The sequence below is a fragment of the Myiozetetes cayanensis genome, unplaced genomic scaffold (assembly GCF_022539395.1).
Source record: "Myiozetetes cayanensis isolate MyiCay16 unplaced genomic scaffold, myiCay2020 scf5-8, whole genome shotgun sequence".
Classification (NCBI taxonomy): domain Eukaryota; kingdom Metazoa; phylum Chordata; class Aves; order Passeriformes; family Tyrannidae; genus Myiozetetes; species Myiozetetes cayanensis.
Genome location: NW_026087742.1, coordinates 59,997,162 through 60,014,596, shown reverse-complemented (window position 1 = coordinate 60,014,596; position 17,435 = coordinate 59,997,162). Strand labels below are relative to the sequence as shown.

Below are 17,435 nucleotides of genomic sequence, written 5' to 3'. Positions count from 1 at the left end.
AAAATGTGTCAGAATAGAGAAAATATATATATAAAAAAAAAGTTTAATACTAAACTACATAAGCTCAGAAATAAGCTTAGCAGAAAGTGTATTTTTATATGCTAGTAAATCCTTAAGACCAAAAGAATGAACCACAGGCCAAACAAGCCCCATATCCGTTTCTGATGAGCTCAGTCATACGTTCTGTGATACTCAGTTACATTTCATTTAGTATATGAACCACTCATATAAAATATATGAGAGACAAAGAAATGGCACCAGCATCTTACCTCATTGTGAGAGGTCTGCCCACTTGTATTCCAAACAATCAGATCATTCTGCATGTTTGGAAAGAAAAAAGAAAAGAAAAAACTATTTCAGAAACTATATTAGTGATACAATAAAATGGGGCATTTTACTCATGATAGTCAGATATAGATTAATATCTAATTCTTTTTTTAGCTGAAACCATTACTTTGCATGAATAATAAATATTATTGCTATTGCTAGCCGAACAACACTTTAAAAAAACGTGGAAATTATTCCCACAGATTTGTCATTAACTTTTAATCTTCAATACTAAGGGATTATAACTGCGTTTGTAAGATTTTAATGTTTGTTCAGTAAAAGGCAGCACACAATTTTGTTTCACATATTTTTTTAATTAAACTACCACCAAGGTTTATTATGCAAATATAGATTTTTAATCCAGATTTGAAGAGAGAAGTACTCCATAAGCAATAAATTTTATAACTCCAATGTAACATACCTTTGGTTACCACTTCTGTCTAAGTCACATTGGAAATATGTACATCACATTAATAAATTTGAAATAAAATCACTGATTCAGCATCAGTCATAACTTAGCAGAAACACAGCTGGCATAAGTAAATTATAATTCAAAACAGTTTCTTTAAGACAAAACTTTTTTTAATAGATAAAAATGATAAGACGAAAGAGAGCACTTGGAACACTAGGTCCCAACAATCACAGAGCTTCCCAGAAGCTAGCAAGATGGGAAGAGAGATTACACACCCATTTTGCTTCATGACCTTTCTTGCCACTTTTCAAGTTTAAAAAAAAAATTCTTCAGCTTTAGACATCTTTCATAACATTATCTCAACCACTGTATTACCTAGAATAAACAGAAAGAAATCTTACTCATCTGATCCTAACCAGCTCTACCTGGGGACTTGCATGCTTGAGCACTTCTGTGCTAGTTAGAATTTTGAATTTATGCTGAATTGAATTCGTTTAGTAACATAAGCAGCAACACAAGTGCTCACTGTACTGCAAAGAACGCAGCATGATTAAAAACTTGCTCTTACAGGAAGTGTTTCCATTTCACAGAATGTGCCTAGTACTTTCACCCACAGGTGTTTAGAAAGATTTTTCTTCAGTGGTGCATCCTTGTTAAACAGTTCACTAAAATAGAGACCACACATACTTCGACACTGAATTAGCCTTATCTGTTCATCTCAACAAGGAGTAAGAACTGTTCCAAATAAAGTGTGGTAAACCCAATGTACAACGATACAACAAAGGAGATCAACCAACTCAATTTTTTTGACGTTTTAAAGAAAAAGCAAAGACAAAATTCATATTAACAAAGTCATAAGGTTATCATAGGAATATCTGGTAGAAATGATGATGGCACATAAGAATATTTGAAAGGCATCAACATAAACCAAAAAAATCTATGTCTCCATACGACAGATCACATTAACGTGCTACCAACTTAAACAGCATGTTCCGTAGTTTTGCTCTCACAATCTCCTTACAAGAGTAGTCACAAAAATCCCTATACAGCAAGTTCTGAAGTAATATCATATGCCTCGAACATTTAAATTAGGGCTTTTTGCAGTTCTTTATTTCTGGATCATTACAATATACAGAAATCTTAAAATATTTTTGAAACTTTATCATCTCAACCTATAAACAGTCTGCTTGCAATAACAAATAAAAACCAATAAAAATAAAAATAATAACAAAAATACTGTTGTTAATAAGAAGTTGGAAGCTTATGTAACTACAAGTATATTTGGGGTGTGGGTAGGAGAGGAATTGGGTATTTAATTTTCTTGAAGATACAACTTTGAGGTGACATTTTCTTCCAAGGAAATGCAACCACTGCAACTACTATACTTTATATTGGGTAAAAATACTTTTATTAATTGTATTATATCGGTTCCTTCCTAAGAGATGGGTCTTAGTCAACTTTCCACTTGCTGTCAAACGGTGAGATTCATGCTAAGGAAAAAAAAAAACAACAAAACACAAAAAAACCCACACACAACTCCCCCCCACCCCAAAAAAAAAACCAAAACAAAAAACACGCACCCCAAAAAAACCCCACACAAAACAAAACAAAAAACCACACCAACAAAGCCAAACCAACTCCCTAAATGGGTCTAAACCCATTATCCCCACACACAAATTGACAGAATGCAAAGATCCATGCCAGATGTTTCCACATTTATTGCATCTAAACACCTCCATACCTGATTCAATGACCATTTTTCACTGTTTTCACAAGTTCTCGCTTCAGGCTTTATTCTCTCCATTATAAACTCCCTCCTCCTCTGAAATTCTAGTTCCTCTTCAGCACTTTCTCTCTGTAAGATAAGTAACTCTTCAGACCATGTACCACTGGAAATAGACCTTTTTTTTTTTTTTTGCATAACATTACCTTAAATTATTTCTTACAAATAACTGTGATGAAAAGCAAACAAAGAAGTAAGCAGATACTACATAATTACAGTTCCGTGATAACAGATAGATAATGTAAATCTAAAACTACTTCATAAAGAATACCGGTCCACCAGTCAGTACACTGAAAAAATAACAAGCTGCATATATCACACTGTAAAACTCTAAAAATATACTTCAGATAGTCTCTGTAACTACAGGACAGTACTCTGGAAAAACACCAATTGTTATTTCACAAAATATTTTGTGGTTATCCTTAATGAATGCACTGTTTTCCTAGACTAGAAGAGGGAGATGTGGGGGTCAGATAGTAGATGAGGATGCATAACTGAACTGGCATACATGACAGTTACACACAGGGGCAGGGAAACTACAATGAAAAAGTAACTGATAAACATGGAAAAATATTACGTATACAGATTAAAAAAAAATCCAAACAATTCTATAAATATGTTAAAGAAAAATTAGTTCTGTCCTCCAGCCTACTAGCTTTTTCCCTTCCCTACTTGGTAGATTATTAATTGATGAAATGGTTGGTTCATTTCCTGTCTTTCCCCCAAGAAGCATTTTGTAATAATACACTCATTAACGTACCTGACCGAGGGAAGACATCTCCATCTGTATTTGACCACTATGTATAAAGATAAACAAATGGAAATAGGTAATTCATTATGTAGCAACTTCTAACAAAAATCTAACAAATGCATTCTTTTTTTTCTAGAGGAGGTAAATAAACACACTTTACTGTAGATTCCAGAAATTCTAAATCTGTTGCTGGTTCCATGGGATACAGATTCGTACCACTGCTCTCTGAAATATCTATGCTAAATCTGCAAGGTTTGAAATAAGAACATTGCACTGGGGTATAGCTTTTGCAACCATTCTGTTTAGCACTTCATTTCAAACAAATGGATATGTGAAATACTTTTACAGTCATGGTTTTAACCTGTTCAGTGTTATCTCCTAAGAACTTCTGGAAGTGTCTCCTGATGCTTTGGTTCAGCAAAACCACTTTAATGCTCTCATCTGCAAATATCACCCTGAGCAATGCCTTGTATCAAAACAGGACCTGTTTACTACCAACAACCATGCCATTATCTAGAAGAATGTATAGCTCTGTATCTGACCTCTAGCACCCATTGTCCAAATGGAAGCCACAGACCTGGTTAGATATTCACATTTAATTTGCTCTTCCAGAGCATGAGAAAATGAAAGAAAGCAGTAAATAAAGGAAAGAGAATATAGAATATGAAGCAAAGATCTGAAAATATATTGAAAAAGAAGATTGAATCAGAAATCTTTTTCCTTCCCAGAAATGAAATGCTGCTTATGTGCACGTAGGGTATGCAGATTTGAAACTCTGCAAAACACTAAAACAACAGTGACAGGATAAGCATTTTAGAAGTGTAATAATCATATCCATTAGTAAAAATATTACATGATTAGCCATTTTTAAAAGTCTTATTTCAAATTTACTGTAGTCTTACAAATGAAAGTACACCTGCATGTGCATGCAGGATTTCTGTATTTTATTGACTTTTAATTTTTTAAAAAATCCTAAATATGTAGGAAATACTGGAGCAACATCTGGAAACAAAAATCAAAATGACAAAATTTATAAGGCTAACAACTGAAATGTTTTCACTGTTGCTTTTTCCTCAAACAAACTTTTTCCTTTTTTAACTACAATACTCTTCCCACAAAGTAATAAGTCTCACAGGATACTCAGAAGCAATGGTACTAGGAAGCTATAGGAAAAAAAGGGACGTCCTAAGTTGTAAAACATTTTATTAAGCAAAAATACTTCTGATTCAAGTATTTATTATGTGATTCAAGAATTCAAGTACTCTTCACATGATGCAAAATAAAGTCAGCTAACTGCGTCTCTAGAAATACTCAGAGGAGCAAATTTCTGTCCGAAAAGCATGAAGGTCTGCTAGGTGAAAATCAGTAACAAAATAGGCATTTAAAGTAAAGAACAGTGTAGTCACAAAAGCAAATAGTTGTGGTGAACTGGTCAAGGGAGGAAAGAGAACCAAGTGTACTTAAGACTGGAAGTGACAAAGAGGTTTCTAGTCTTCCGAGAAATGAAGCTGTAAACCAGCTACCTCACAGTAATAAGAATTAAAATGAACTTAATTTCTGAAGGTGATTACACAAAGAAAAGCAATAGCAAGCATCTGGACAGAATTACTTACACCACTATTGTCAGACTTTTCCAGTAGGGCAAGTATTTGTTTTCTTTTAAATACTTACTCCTTTGCTTAGCCACAAACCCAGAGTCATTCCACCTTGACTTCAGCCTCTTAAAACAGACACTTAAATTATAAAATCTTGCCTTCTATCATCAGGGGAAGTCTAAACAGATTTCTCAGCCTCTCCTCTTTCTCCTTTGGATTTCAGAAGACTAAAGAAACTCCACCACTAATTCAGATACCTCCTCTATGTGCTCCACTGAATTGCGATAAACATGGGTCAGAAGACCTTCTCATTCCAACAAAATACAACAACCTTGAGTAAGAGGAAAATTTATACTCTCTCCAAAAGACTGTGAAAATCCTGGACAAAACTCCAGAATATCACAGTAGTGTACATGAGATGAACGGTTAGGGGGTGTCCTCATCTCTAATTTTAGGTTTCTCTTAAACCTGAAATCCTGCTTATTTTACTGGAAATCTTGTCTAGATACTCAGAAAGAGAATGCAAGTGTTCTTCTTAACAATCCTGTATACAGTGGTATGCTAACAAAGCGCTTCAAAACTCCAGAGAATTTAATCAATTGTCAGTTAAGAGAGTACTCTAAAGTAATTCACAAAATTTTAAAATATTAACACATCAGCTATTGTAAGCATACCTGTCGGAATCTTGTAATAAATCTACTGCTTCTCTTAGTTGTTCTATCATTGCTATATCAATAGTTTGTTCTTCCGATAAATTTAGTCTATAACAGAAAAAAAAAAAAGCATTCAAAGAAAATGTATAACAGTAATTATCAAGGGTAGTCTGGACTTCAGTTTGTGAGCTGCATCTCCCAACTGGCATGCAAGCACTAAAGAGAGGGAAAAACAGCCTCTCTACACACCAGTATGTGCTGAATTTATGGAAAGAGCCTCTTCTGAAAAAGTTCTCCTACACTTTGTCCTTAACAAATTCCTTGAACCTAACACATATATAAACAAACAAATTTGATGAACTGAAACTTTTAGCATTCAATTAAGTAGAATGTCTTCTAAAATTGAAAATTTATTTACCGATATTTGAATCTTAACTGCTTTCATCGCATGTATTAACGTGAATAGTATTAACATAAATACAATGACTTTTTTTAAAGGCCAGCTTGCTTTCTTTTGCTTTTCAACACTGGTAATTCTTTTTGGGGTTTAGAAGTATTATTTCCTATTAGTTCTGCCAGTAAGGCTCTTTTGGAAAGTTACTACTTCTTTCCTTCCTTCAGTTTTAGTTTTTGCATCATATAGGACTACACTGTTCTGATAAGTGACAACTTCACAGAACACTGTTACGTTAAATTCCCTTTTCTTATGTATTCACCCCAGCAACTCACACTCACTTGTTCTACTCTTGAATTAATATCTATGAGTAAATGATTGCTCCATGGTTAAAATTATGACAAAAGAAGAAAAAAAATGGAGGGATGTTTTCCAATTAAACCGATTTTTTAAATGTGCATTAAATTTAAATCTTACAAATTCTGATAAAATCTTTTGTTACCAATACCTTTAATAACCTAAATATCAAAATACCTGATAAAAAAGCTTGCATTCTACATAGGCAAAAAACACTACAGCATTATCGGTGCGTACAAATTAATTAGTTGTAATACAACATCCACGCTATTCATTAATAATATGTAAAACACACAAAGTGAAAGGCTATGCATTTGTCATGCCTCCAAGTCTACAAAATTATTACCTGACAAGGAAATACCAGTTCTAGTCAAACTAATTAAATGACACAGCTAATTATTTATAGATACATAAAAAATACTCACATTTCATCTGTTTGCCATTGTGTGTCCTCTTCTATTCTTAATAATTCATCACACTCTGCTGCTCTGCTCTGTGAGCAGACAAAAGTGATAATGAGAACTGAACTTTGCAATTAAGTAGGCAGATAAATTTTGCTTTCAGACTCTGCACTGACCTAATTTATGTAACAGTTTAGGTTGGTTAGCTGAAGCAGTTCAACGCTTCTGCTCCACTCTTTACTGTACCCCCTTTTAAGATACTGATTACAAGATCTTCTATTCACTCTTCAGATTTTATTGAGGTTAACAGCCCTTACCCTCCTTTAATAGGAAAAAGAAAGTCAAGCTGTGTAAGAATTCTTCATTCTATGTCCCAGACTCTGTTTGTGGTTTTCTGGTACATAGAAACAATGCTTCAATTAAGCAGGACCCTAACTCTCCTCCTACTTTCCCTCCTACTGCAGCCAGATTTCTTTACAGAGCAAGGAAATTCCAACTATGCAAACAGTGGCAAGCACGTACTTCACCCATACTTATTAACAGAATTTGTAATTGACAATTTTGACAGTCATGAAACATTTTTTTAAAGAAGAACAAATCAGAACAAAAATTGCATGTAAGACTTCGTATCAGTCAGACAGTTATTTTGGATTCAATGTAGGCATAAATCAGAGCTTCTACACCTATAACTATGAAGCTTCACTTATTTGAAAACCTGACACTCTCTTTTAAGCTTCCACTTGGTGCTTTGCAACTGTCCCTTTCAACTCAGACAAGCAGGAATACTCAACTTGTTCAGCTGCCAATAAAGACAGAAGTTCTCTGAATGAATGTACATTTGTACTTGTAGAGAATCAACAGCAGAAAAGAGAGGCTTATCCTCTCTTGTGTCATGTTTGGCACATAGTTGCATCACCCTGTACCAATAAATGCTATCCAACTCTGCCATATGGGACACTGAGGAGTGTACCAGCTTCTCTAACATTCTCCAATGATGGCTCATTTCCCAGTGTCAATCCCTACTAGAATGAATAAAGCCATTCTTTTTCATTTTTCTTCACCTTACAGGAATGAAGAATGTGATTTTTCCCATAAGAAGGGTACACATCATAAGATAAGAAAAATGCAGCACTTATTCTAGAAGGTGATTTGATACAATTTGTCTTGATAGATCTCTCAATTTTTACTATAATATTTAAAACATTTTAAAAAATGTATTTTACTACCATAACACTACTTCAAAACTTTAGCAACCACATTTAGCACAAAGTTGTCTTGCATTTTAGCAATATAACAAATACAAAAATTGCTCAATTCAAAACATAAAGCAAGTTACAAGAAACATACTTGCCTTTTTTTCCTAAGGCCTTAAATATAGTTAGAGAATAACTCTTACATACACTAGAAAGAGTTACGGGTAAATTGATATCCTAAATTAATTGTAATAATTTTAAACCTACCTGCTTATTTTTGCCTTCTGTATCTTTTTACAGCAATGAATATCAATTGCACTCTCTTACTCATTAAAATATATGCAGTTCATCATTCCTGTCTGCTCTGCAATTATGAAAGTAGTGAAAATTGTCACAAACTTGCCTTCATGTAACTCATAAATTCAGAAGTAAGTGTATCCGATTCATCGAACTGGTTTACTGTTTCTCTTGACTTATCATTGACAATCAGGTGAGAAGATCCTTGATGGAATTCCACTAGTAACAGCAATAAAAAAAGAAAGAAGAATGATTTCTGGTTCAGCTCAACGTTCATTACTCAACATAATTTAACTGTATTAAATTACAGAGCTCAAAACCAAAGTTTAAATTCAAAGCATATTAAAAACTTCTATCAGGTTAAGTAAGACCTTTGCATTGTAAAGAGCGATGCCACTTCATTTCAAAGTTGTAATACATTAATACCCTGGGCATATACAGTTGTCTATCAAAAGCACCACAACAGGCATTTAGAGTCAGCTTTTAACTACACCAAGTCTGTCTTGCCAATACTGGTACAAGAACACAGCTAGACAGTTGCTGAGTCTTTTAAGACATTCAGATGTCTCAGACAGGGACTTGCAGTTGAATATAATTTCAGCGTTATCATGCTGTAATGAAGAGTCAAATGCTTATCAAAATTATTCAGAGCCTATGCCAATCTCTTGCCTACATATACTATTTCCAGGGATACGATCCTACAACTTACCCTCTCCAGTTTGCTAATAAACAGTGTAGGATATAATACTTTTACTGTCTCTCCTTGCATGCTCCTAAATTCCTACAAATATCTCAACCGAAGTTCATTTAACCTAGTGTGTAACACTGTGGAAAGGTTGACCTCCTATTTATGTGGTTTCCATATGCAACTTGCTGACTTCCTCCTGCGTTTATCATTTGTATGTGCAGAACTTAGAGAAACATTGTTTGGTAGGTAGTATAATTTGGAAAAATATCAGTTACTTAAAAAAATGTAGCTAAAATTACACCATCTCGCAAAATCTGAAGAGCTTTACCTGTTTCCAGAGGCAAAGCTGACTGACTAATAAAGCCTTATATATGCACTAAGTCCAACTGTAGGAATGGACTCTGATATTGTACATTTGTTAAATTATTGCAAATTGATATTACTGGTTGGGAAGCATGGTTTAAAACAACTTTCACTTTTTTCCCTCAAGTCAAAACCAGATCTTATTAACTCTTGAGAGATAGTGTAACAACTTCATTGGAATTGTTATGGAAAATTAATGTAAGGACTCAGATTTTTAAAATTTTTTAAGTAGTACACTTTCCCTGTTTTACACAACTGCATATGCAAGCTCAAAGCCTTCTGGGTAGGTAGGTAGGCATGAAATCAACAACCCTGTATTTAACTGCCATGGTTTTTACGTTCCAACCTTTTCTTGAGTTAGCACGGTGACCTGAATCTTCCTTTATAATATGATCTTCTTCCATGATGTCTGACATTGGAACATTAAAGCTGACATTATCTTCATCAGATGGCTAGGAAAAAATAAGAGAAACACTAGTTCCAAACCAAACCTAGACTGATAAAAATGTACATCCTGAGAAGAGTGCTCACTAAAGAGTTGCTAATTAACATGGGAAAGGATACCAAAGCACATGACCAAATCCTGTTGTAGGAAGTTGTAGTCATGCTGAATACATCCTCACAGGTTTGCCAAGCAGAACAATTAATCTGTCCTCTTTTCCTATCTCCCTCATTGCACCAGTCCTCTCCTTGCAGTGACACTCCTGCACTGTGCTGCTCTCTGTGCTTTCCTGGGCCAGCTGAAAATAGGGGCTCCTTGCAGCCACCAAAGTCTGTAGAAACACTGAGTCTCTTATCACAGTCTTTGTTTTCTTTCCCTCCAAGACCTTTCTTTCCTGCTTTACCATGCAGTTTGTTAACTGAATGCCTTAAAGTGAGCAAGATGAACTTTGCAGACGAGGCAATATTTTTAATTATATTAATTGATAGAGCTGGGGAAAAAAAAAAAAAGGCATAGACTTTCAAGTACAATAGCTTGGTTTGGCTTAAAAGCTCATCCATTTTTTTTCAGCTGTATTAGTTGGTACATTAAAACACATTACTTCTATCTACAAGACTATCCTGTCCATGACTTTACAGACACTTACTTGTGCCTGCACAAAGCAGCACTGATACACTAGGCTTCACTTCTGTTCCAGGCCATCAAAGCTCTGCTGCTCTGCAGGGCCAGCAGTGACCTGGCTCTAATGGGACCTGCTCATATTCTCTCCTGAGGTGAACTAGAGCAAAATCACAGTTTGCAGAAGAGGTCAAATTTTTATTCTTAATTCTCCCAAGAGAGAGAACCCAGCACTAACAACTGTCTCAGAGCTTTGCAAATGTGTTTCCCAAAAACCCACAGGTGTTACTCATTCTTTAAACGCTCTATTTCTGTAACTTGTTACTTTGCACATAAATAATCCATACATGCATTCTGTAATTATAACTGTTATAATACATATATAGCAGTTTGTTCCATATCCCTTAAGAATATACATTTTAAGGAAATAATATTCCCGATGTTATCAGCTCAGACCATTTTAACAAAAACCTCCAATGGAATGGGAGAGTGTTACATACAGTGAGTTACAGTGAGTTATTTAATTCCATAGTTGCTAGCTTCTAGTAGAAATATGCCATTCTTGCTACCTTTATATGTTTACATACCAGGTAGAAAATATTTGTTTAAATCCTGAATCTAAGGTTTGTGATAAAGGATGGAGCAAATCTACCTTGTTCCTAAAAACTGCAAAGATACATGTGCTTATTCCTATTTCCCCAGAATACCTTGGAATTAAAACATTTTGTAAACATGGACAACCATGAATGTTCTTCCTTATAAGCTGCACATTATTAACTCTATGAATTCACTGGCTGTATTCTTCTTCTTTAAGGGAAAAATGTTTCAGAAGTATGTTCAGAGACTTCATAAGGCATTTTCAAAATAAATTCTAAATTTAAAAATAATTATATTTTAAAATCAAACAATTTAGTATCTCACACAGAAAAGAAACAAACCATGCTCCAAGTATTCTAAGCTCAAAAGTCACTGTTCTTTTAGATCTGAAGCAATGACAATCCAACAGCTTGAAAAAAAAAAAAAAGACATGCACGGCATAAATTCATTCAGACAACTAATGTTACAGTGAAGTTCCTTCTCTGCCTTTCAGCCTGCATCTTCTGTGACATTTAAGCATTAAATTTAGTTATTCTAGATGAAAGTCATGTTTTGTTAATTTTTCAACTATCATTTGAAAATAGTACAGTAAAATGTTCCTATACACACTATTAGAAGTTCTGAATACTAAAACATGTAAATTTTTTTTGTCAGCAGAGTAATACACACTTCAAGAAAAATATTTTTGAGTGTTGGTATAAAAAAAGCCATGGGTCATTCAGTTTGGAAACAAAAAATTATTCCTTTAGCAGGCTACGTCTCACTTTCAAGACCTACAGAATTCTGCAAATGATTTTCCAGGTGTTTCCTGCCAGTATACTCTGAAGCAGAAACTATCCAAAGCAGCCTGCAATAATACAAAAGTATTGCTCCTTCACACGTGAAAAACTGTATCTCACTTCCTTTGTTCACAGTTTTATTTTTTATTCAGCTAGCAACAGAAGACAATAGACATATGAGAATCAAAAAATACCTAACATTAGTCTAACACAGAATTCAGAAGATGCACTTTGACAGAATGTTCATACAATTCCTGTGGGTACTAATGCATCACTTATATGGGAAATAAAGCACGGACACCATCTGGATCTTAGCAAGGACCCTCTCCTTCTAATGAATTTCAACAAAAGAAAAAAATAAGGTCAAAGTAAGGTTGAAAAGGAATCAAAATGCTACACTCTTCCTAAAAGATGAAGTAGAGGAGTACACTACCTTAAAGCAGACAATGACTTCAAGTTGCTGTGATCAATTTGACAGCAACACTACAAGATATCTTTCACCTGAAATGCCCAAGATGATTATAGCTTTGAAAATGGATGCTGAAATGACTCTACCAAATCAGACAGACATATATAACTAGTATTCCCTCCTAGGTGTATTCAGCCAAAGTCAATTTACAAGCTTCCTAAAAAATACATTAGTAGTCAAACAACTGATTAATTTAAGTTACTGTTTTTAAGTTACACACATGCAAAATGACATTGTAGTATTTCCTGTAAAAGACTGGGAACTCAATAGCCACTGCCCTTCAGACTAAATGGTAATTTGTATTCATGAAAACCCCCAGATGTGTTTTACTGATCATTTTATGACTGATCATTCAATGTTTATTTTTCATTTGGTATGTAGCTTTCTGACTGTAACTGGCAATGTATGTGAATCTGTATTTGCAACATGCTAATATTTCTTGCACAATTCTCATGTGCTACAAAGGTATTAAAGATCTCATCAGAAGGAAAGTGAGTTGTAAATTTATTTCCAAACACATCTGGGATTACTGATCTCAGCATCTACCTCTCCTTAATAGCAGAGCAGTAGTCAGGCAGGGATGGGATGAGTAAACAGTTCTCATACAAAAAAAAAACCCCTCTGTGCTACTAAAAATGTATTGGTTCACTGTTAAGTGTCTTTAAAATATTTTTTGCAGCATTTAAATTGCTACATTTTGATTACAGGTGATATGATCTATTTTCTAATGGTGATACTTATAGTTGAAGAGGAAATTCTGGAATAATAGTTCTATTAACAAGCTAAGTGAGCTTCGGAAGTGTAAGAATGGCAAAACAGTTTGTAAATGTCTCTGAATGGACTGCATGTTCTTACAGCTAGAGGGAAACCGTTAGAGGTTTGGCTAGAAATCATTACAACTCTGCTTCACTTCCACCTAGCAAGAAACTTGCCCAAATACTTGGAAATCTCCATGTTTGATTTTTTTAAATGCTATTGTATTTAATAGACCAATCAGTGTGTAACTGGATTCATGTTCAATTTGCTTTTTAGTAACTAAAAATTCAGTACACAAGCTTGATTCTCTATACATTTGTTTCAAAAGTGACAGAATCCCTTTTCCTTAAATGAGGAGAGAAACACTAAAGAATCAGTGTAAAATTATTTTAAGTAGTGAGAAGGTCATACTTCTATTGTGACCTAAGTATTTCCCATAAGGTCAGACCACAAATTCTGTTACTGTACATTTCAGAAAGTTCATTACTGAATTATATTGGTAATTATTTACTTATCATTATTTATTCAGTTCAACTCTAATTTGATTTAGTGCCCTGTTCAGCTGAGTAGAGCCTCAGAAAAAAAGGTCTAGGAAAGTCAGTTCTAACTGCTTCGGATAACACTAATCCCACAAAGGTATTCTTTCTCTTTTCTCAGTTGGACAACATAGTTCATAAAAGAGTCTGAAGGTTTATTTCCAGCACTGCCTAACCGCCAGAGCATGTAAATGCATCAGGATATGCAAAGTTTCTAAAGTTCCTGCACAACAGCAATCTGCCATAACACCATCACAGAACATATTGGGACAGGGCACTATTAATTCCCCACAGGAACCTGTTGGCATATTTACTTCACTAAAAACAGTAGATGTAGAATTTGGTTTGGTTCTCATTCTCTAGATTATGTAAACTGCCTGAGAACTGTAGTGAATTTTCACTATTGGTAGGTTGTTGACCACTTGGAAGCATGTATCTAACTTCCCTCTCTGGACAGCGTACAGTCAAAAAGAATTTAAAATATCCCAGTCTCCTTTTATCCTTGTTTCAGCCATGTCTTAGTGAGAAATTTATGTCAAGGATATGATTGTAGGGTTTTTATGGTTAAAAATCTATTCAAATTTTTACCCTAATTAAAGATATAGTCAAAATACAAGTGCTGGAAGGGGAGCTGGATACAAAGAGCAAGTAACTTACCTCTGTTGCTGACAAACGTTTATCACCATTATCACTACCCACACCTGAATCTGAGTCCTTTTTACTCGGGTAGATGTCATCAATACTAGATGTGTAATTTAAAAAAAAAAAAAAATTGGTAAAAAGCTAACATAGCATTTATGTTCAGATTCTGTCCTTGTTTCACTTAAATCAGAGCAAATTTCTAACCAGTCTTACTGGTTGAGGGTGAAATAGCCTGGTACAGTTAAAAACTAAAAATTTACAGTCTGGTTGTAGTAAAACAGATCAGATGGAATGGTTGGTTAATCTAAGGATTAATGAAAACAACAGAAATCATCTGCTATAAGCTTACTTTTGCCTATACACTAGGCTAAAATGCTTAGTTACTAGCTAAGTAGCACAGGAGTCCAACTGAAGCAATTTACTGTGGGAGAAGCAACCAAAATAGCTGAACTCAAACTGAAGTCAACTGATTTAATTGTAACCATTGATCCATTAAAAATATCTCCCTGCGGCTCAGAGTAATTATTAACACAAAAACCTCTTTTCAGTGCTTTAAAATAGACTCTGAAATTTAGGTTTTTAAGAAAATTACTATAAATAATGGTAACTGCTCTCTCTTCTGGTTTCATTACCTGATATACCCTCTACTCATTTTGAAGTACACTATTAAATACAATACTCTCATCACCTAACTTTTTTTAAAGTATACTCTATTATCTCTTCATTTGCTATCCTGGTAGCTGTACTATTGAATTCAGATTGATACAGCAATTTAAAAAAGGAGTTTTATGAGTCTTCACATGAATAAAGTATCTGATTAATTCATCCTAATCTTAAAGTACCTCTTACCAGTAAACACTAAGGACTTTTTTGTAGCAACTGCCTATTGAAATCTTAACTGGGTTATATTTTTCATTAGAAGTATAAAGTTATGCTCTAAAATGAAAGTTTGGTAATTATTATGTGATAGAGCATTAGGCTGCTAGTTACCAACTGATATCTACTCTGTACTATCCCCTTACCCTAACCTGTGATCTCCACTATGATCATACAGGATATGACGTTCCTGTCAATTTTCTCATATACTAAGAGAACAAAAGAGAAAACCAAGAGATGTTTCCCAAATGGAAAACCAACTCTTCAATCTGGATTCTTCTCACCCTTGACATTTATCTGATAGAAATTCACAAATATGTCTCCAAAGGTACATGGAGAAAAACAATTTGTTTTTTTCAAAGAATTTGTTTGAATTTCAGATGACTGAAAGGGAGATTGCATAACAGCTCTTGTTTTTTCCCCCCAGGGTTTTAGAATCCACATCTCTATTATTATTCACATCAACCCTTTGTTTTTATTGAGTCCTTCTCTCCAAAAATATCATACTTTCTCTGATTGGTTATATTACACTGCCCATAGCAAAAAAAGAGCTAGTTGAAAGATCATTTCCAACTAGCTATGGAGAATCTCATACAAAGAAGCTGCTTCATATCCAGTTCCTGTCCTTAAACCATGGTACAAGATGGTATTTCCTAGATATTTGATGCAAGACACGAAAGATTTTTGTCTTTTTGCTAACAGATAGCATGTTTCACTTTAAAAGCATCTCAACATTCATGCAGTTCTCTTTGCTTGATGCATAAGACTTCAGATGAATTAAAAATTATGTCACAAATGTACAACAACACTTAAGTCATAAAACACCACAAGAAATTAAAATTTATTTAGTGGGCTAATAGGTTTACTTTACTTTATGAAAGTTTGAACATCCAATGTTACTACCACCTGAATTATTTTCAATATATGAAAGGAGGCCACTAGTAAGAGGTTAGATTTAAACTAAGATTTCACTTTTAAACTCTTAACCAACATGCTGCTAACTTCAATTAGAACTGATTAATAATTTTTTTCCTAAGCTCTTAGAGGGACTTCATTAGAATAAAAGCAAACTAATTTAAATTAAAACAAAGTAAAACAAATCTCTGTTCAGAAAAGCACTCTCTAAACAGCATCTAAAGAAACAAAGCCTGTGAATCTAAAGATAAATATTATTTCACTTTGTTTATAAGTGTTACATGGAAAAACTAGGTGAGACTTTCATACATACCTCTCTTCCACAGGTTGTGGCAAATGCTGTGGTTCTATGGCATTAAGATACAGTGAGTCTGCTGTTTTAATCTGACAAGCTTGTACAGTCAGATATTTGAATATATGCACCTTACCCTTTGTACAAATCTGTTAGATAAGAAAAAAAAGTTAGATTTATGGCTAGAATGAAAAAAATAATTTATTTCAAATGTCATTTAGCCTAAATCTCCCTGAAAACCAAATACTATTATTACAATAAATATCACATAAAGAAAAATGGATTTTATTATTTTTTAAATGACTAAGTACTTCAATTACCTAATCAATTATTTGTGTATACCAGTAAAAATACCCTCAGAGATAAAGACAGAAAACAAGAAAATAATGTAGTCTAATAAAAAAAAATTCAAATGAGCTTTTAATTAAAAAAAGTTACAGTAAAATATATGGTGCAGCCTATTGCTAACTATAAATTGAATCATTATTTTCCAAATTAGTTAATATTGACATTTAATTACTTAGTGTGTCCTTTATATTCTTGGTCACATCATTTTTGCTAGGGTCTAAGCATACTTATGATGGATTTCACCTGCATTTTAAGATTTTTTTTTCTTAAAGTGCACACTTCAGCTTGCTCTGTTATTTTTTAATTTTAAAGCAGCATCATTATTGAATGAAAACCATTTCTCCAATATAATAAAAATTCTTCAGTATTTCAACAGCTGTTAATTTAGAACAATTGTAGCTTTCAGAGATGCAGAGCACAGGTTCCATTCATTTATTATCATTCTTACTCAGCGTGGCCTAGAGTTCAGAACAGGAGCTTGATTTCTTTGTGTATCACAATCTATAAACTCACATTATAAAGTTAAATAAATTTCACATCATTTATGTTCTAGACCATCTGCATACTTTTAAGTTAATAGTAAATCACTGCAGAACCTCCTAGAACTGGATTCTTCTTAACAGAGAAAAAAATTATCCAGATTTTTCACTTCCCTTTTTCAAAATTATATACCTATTCTGACATTAGGTTTCATATGCAGATAGGAATGATAAAAATAAACAAGTAGCTGACAGAATGGAAATCTTCCAGATGTGTGTTGGTTCAAGGAGTGCACAGATTCATACAGAGAACATAGGATATTTTCCATGTCTTATTTAGATATTTCCTATTTAAGTGCCAAAAAATAATGTCTGTGACGATTGAAATTCAGAAGCCCGCAATTGCAGAAGGTGACATTTTATAGTCTATAATTTGCTATCATCCCCCCAATATTAAGGCACAATTTAAATC

At 33.9% G+C, this 17,435-nt stretch overlaps 1 protein-coding gene across 9 annotated transcripts in view; it reads right to left on the bottom strand.

Annotated features, from left to right (window-relative positions):
• The window catches only part of LRCH1 (leucine rich repeats and calponin homology domain containing 1), a 113,046-nt gene that overhangs the window by 35,998 nt on the left and 59,613 nt on the right, over positions 1–17,435 (bottom strand). For 8 of the 9 annotated variants that reach the window (XR_007631120.1, XR_007631121.1, XR_007631123.1 and 5 more), the window contains 9 exons: positions 16,158–16,285; positions 14,069–14,153; positions 9,561–9,666; positions 8,270–8,382; positions 6,698–6,765; positions 5,543–5,629; positions 3,283–3,319; positions 2,481–2,594; positions 270–317 (listed from right to left, as the gene is read on the bottom strand). Coding sequence is in view for 4 of the 9 variants with exons in the window: in XM_050334056.1 (XP_050190013.1) it covers positions 270–317; positions 2,481–2,594; positions 3,283–3,319; positions 5,543–5,629; positions 6,698–6,765; positions 8,270–8,382; positions 9,561–9,666; positions 14,069–14,153; positions 16,158–16,285 (786 nt within the window). In the remaining 5 variants the exon portion in view is untranslated. The remainder of the gene's footprint in view (positions 1–269; positions 318–2,480; positions 2,595–3,282; positions 3,320–5,542; positions 5,630–6,697; positions 6,766–8,269; positions 8,383–9,560; positions 9,667–14,068; positions 14,154–16,157; positions 16,286–17,435) is intronic. The other variant, XR_007631122.1, reaches the window with a different exon arrangement.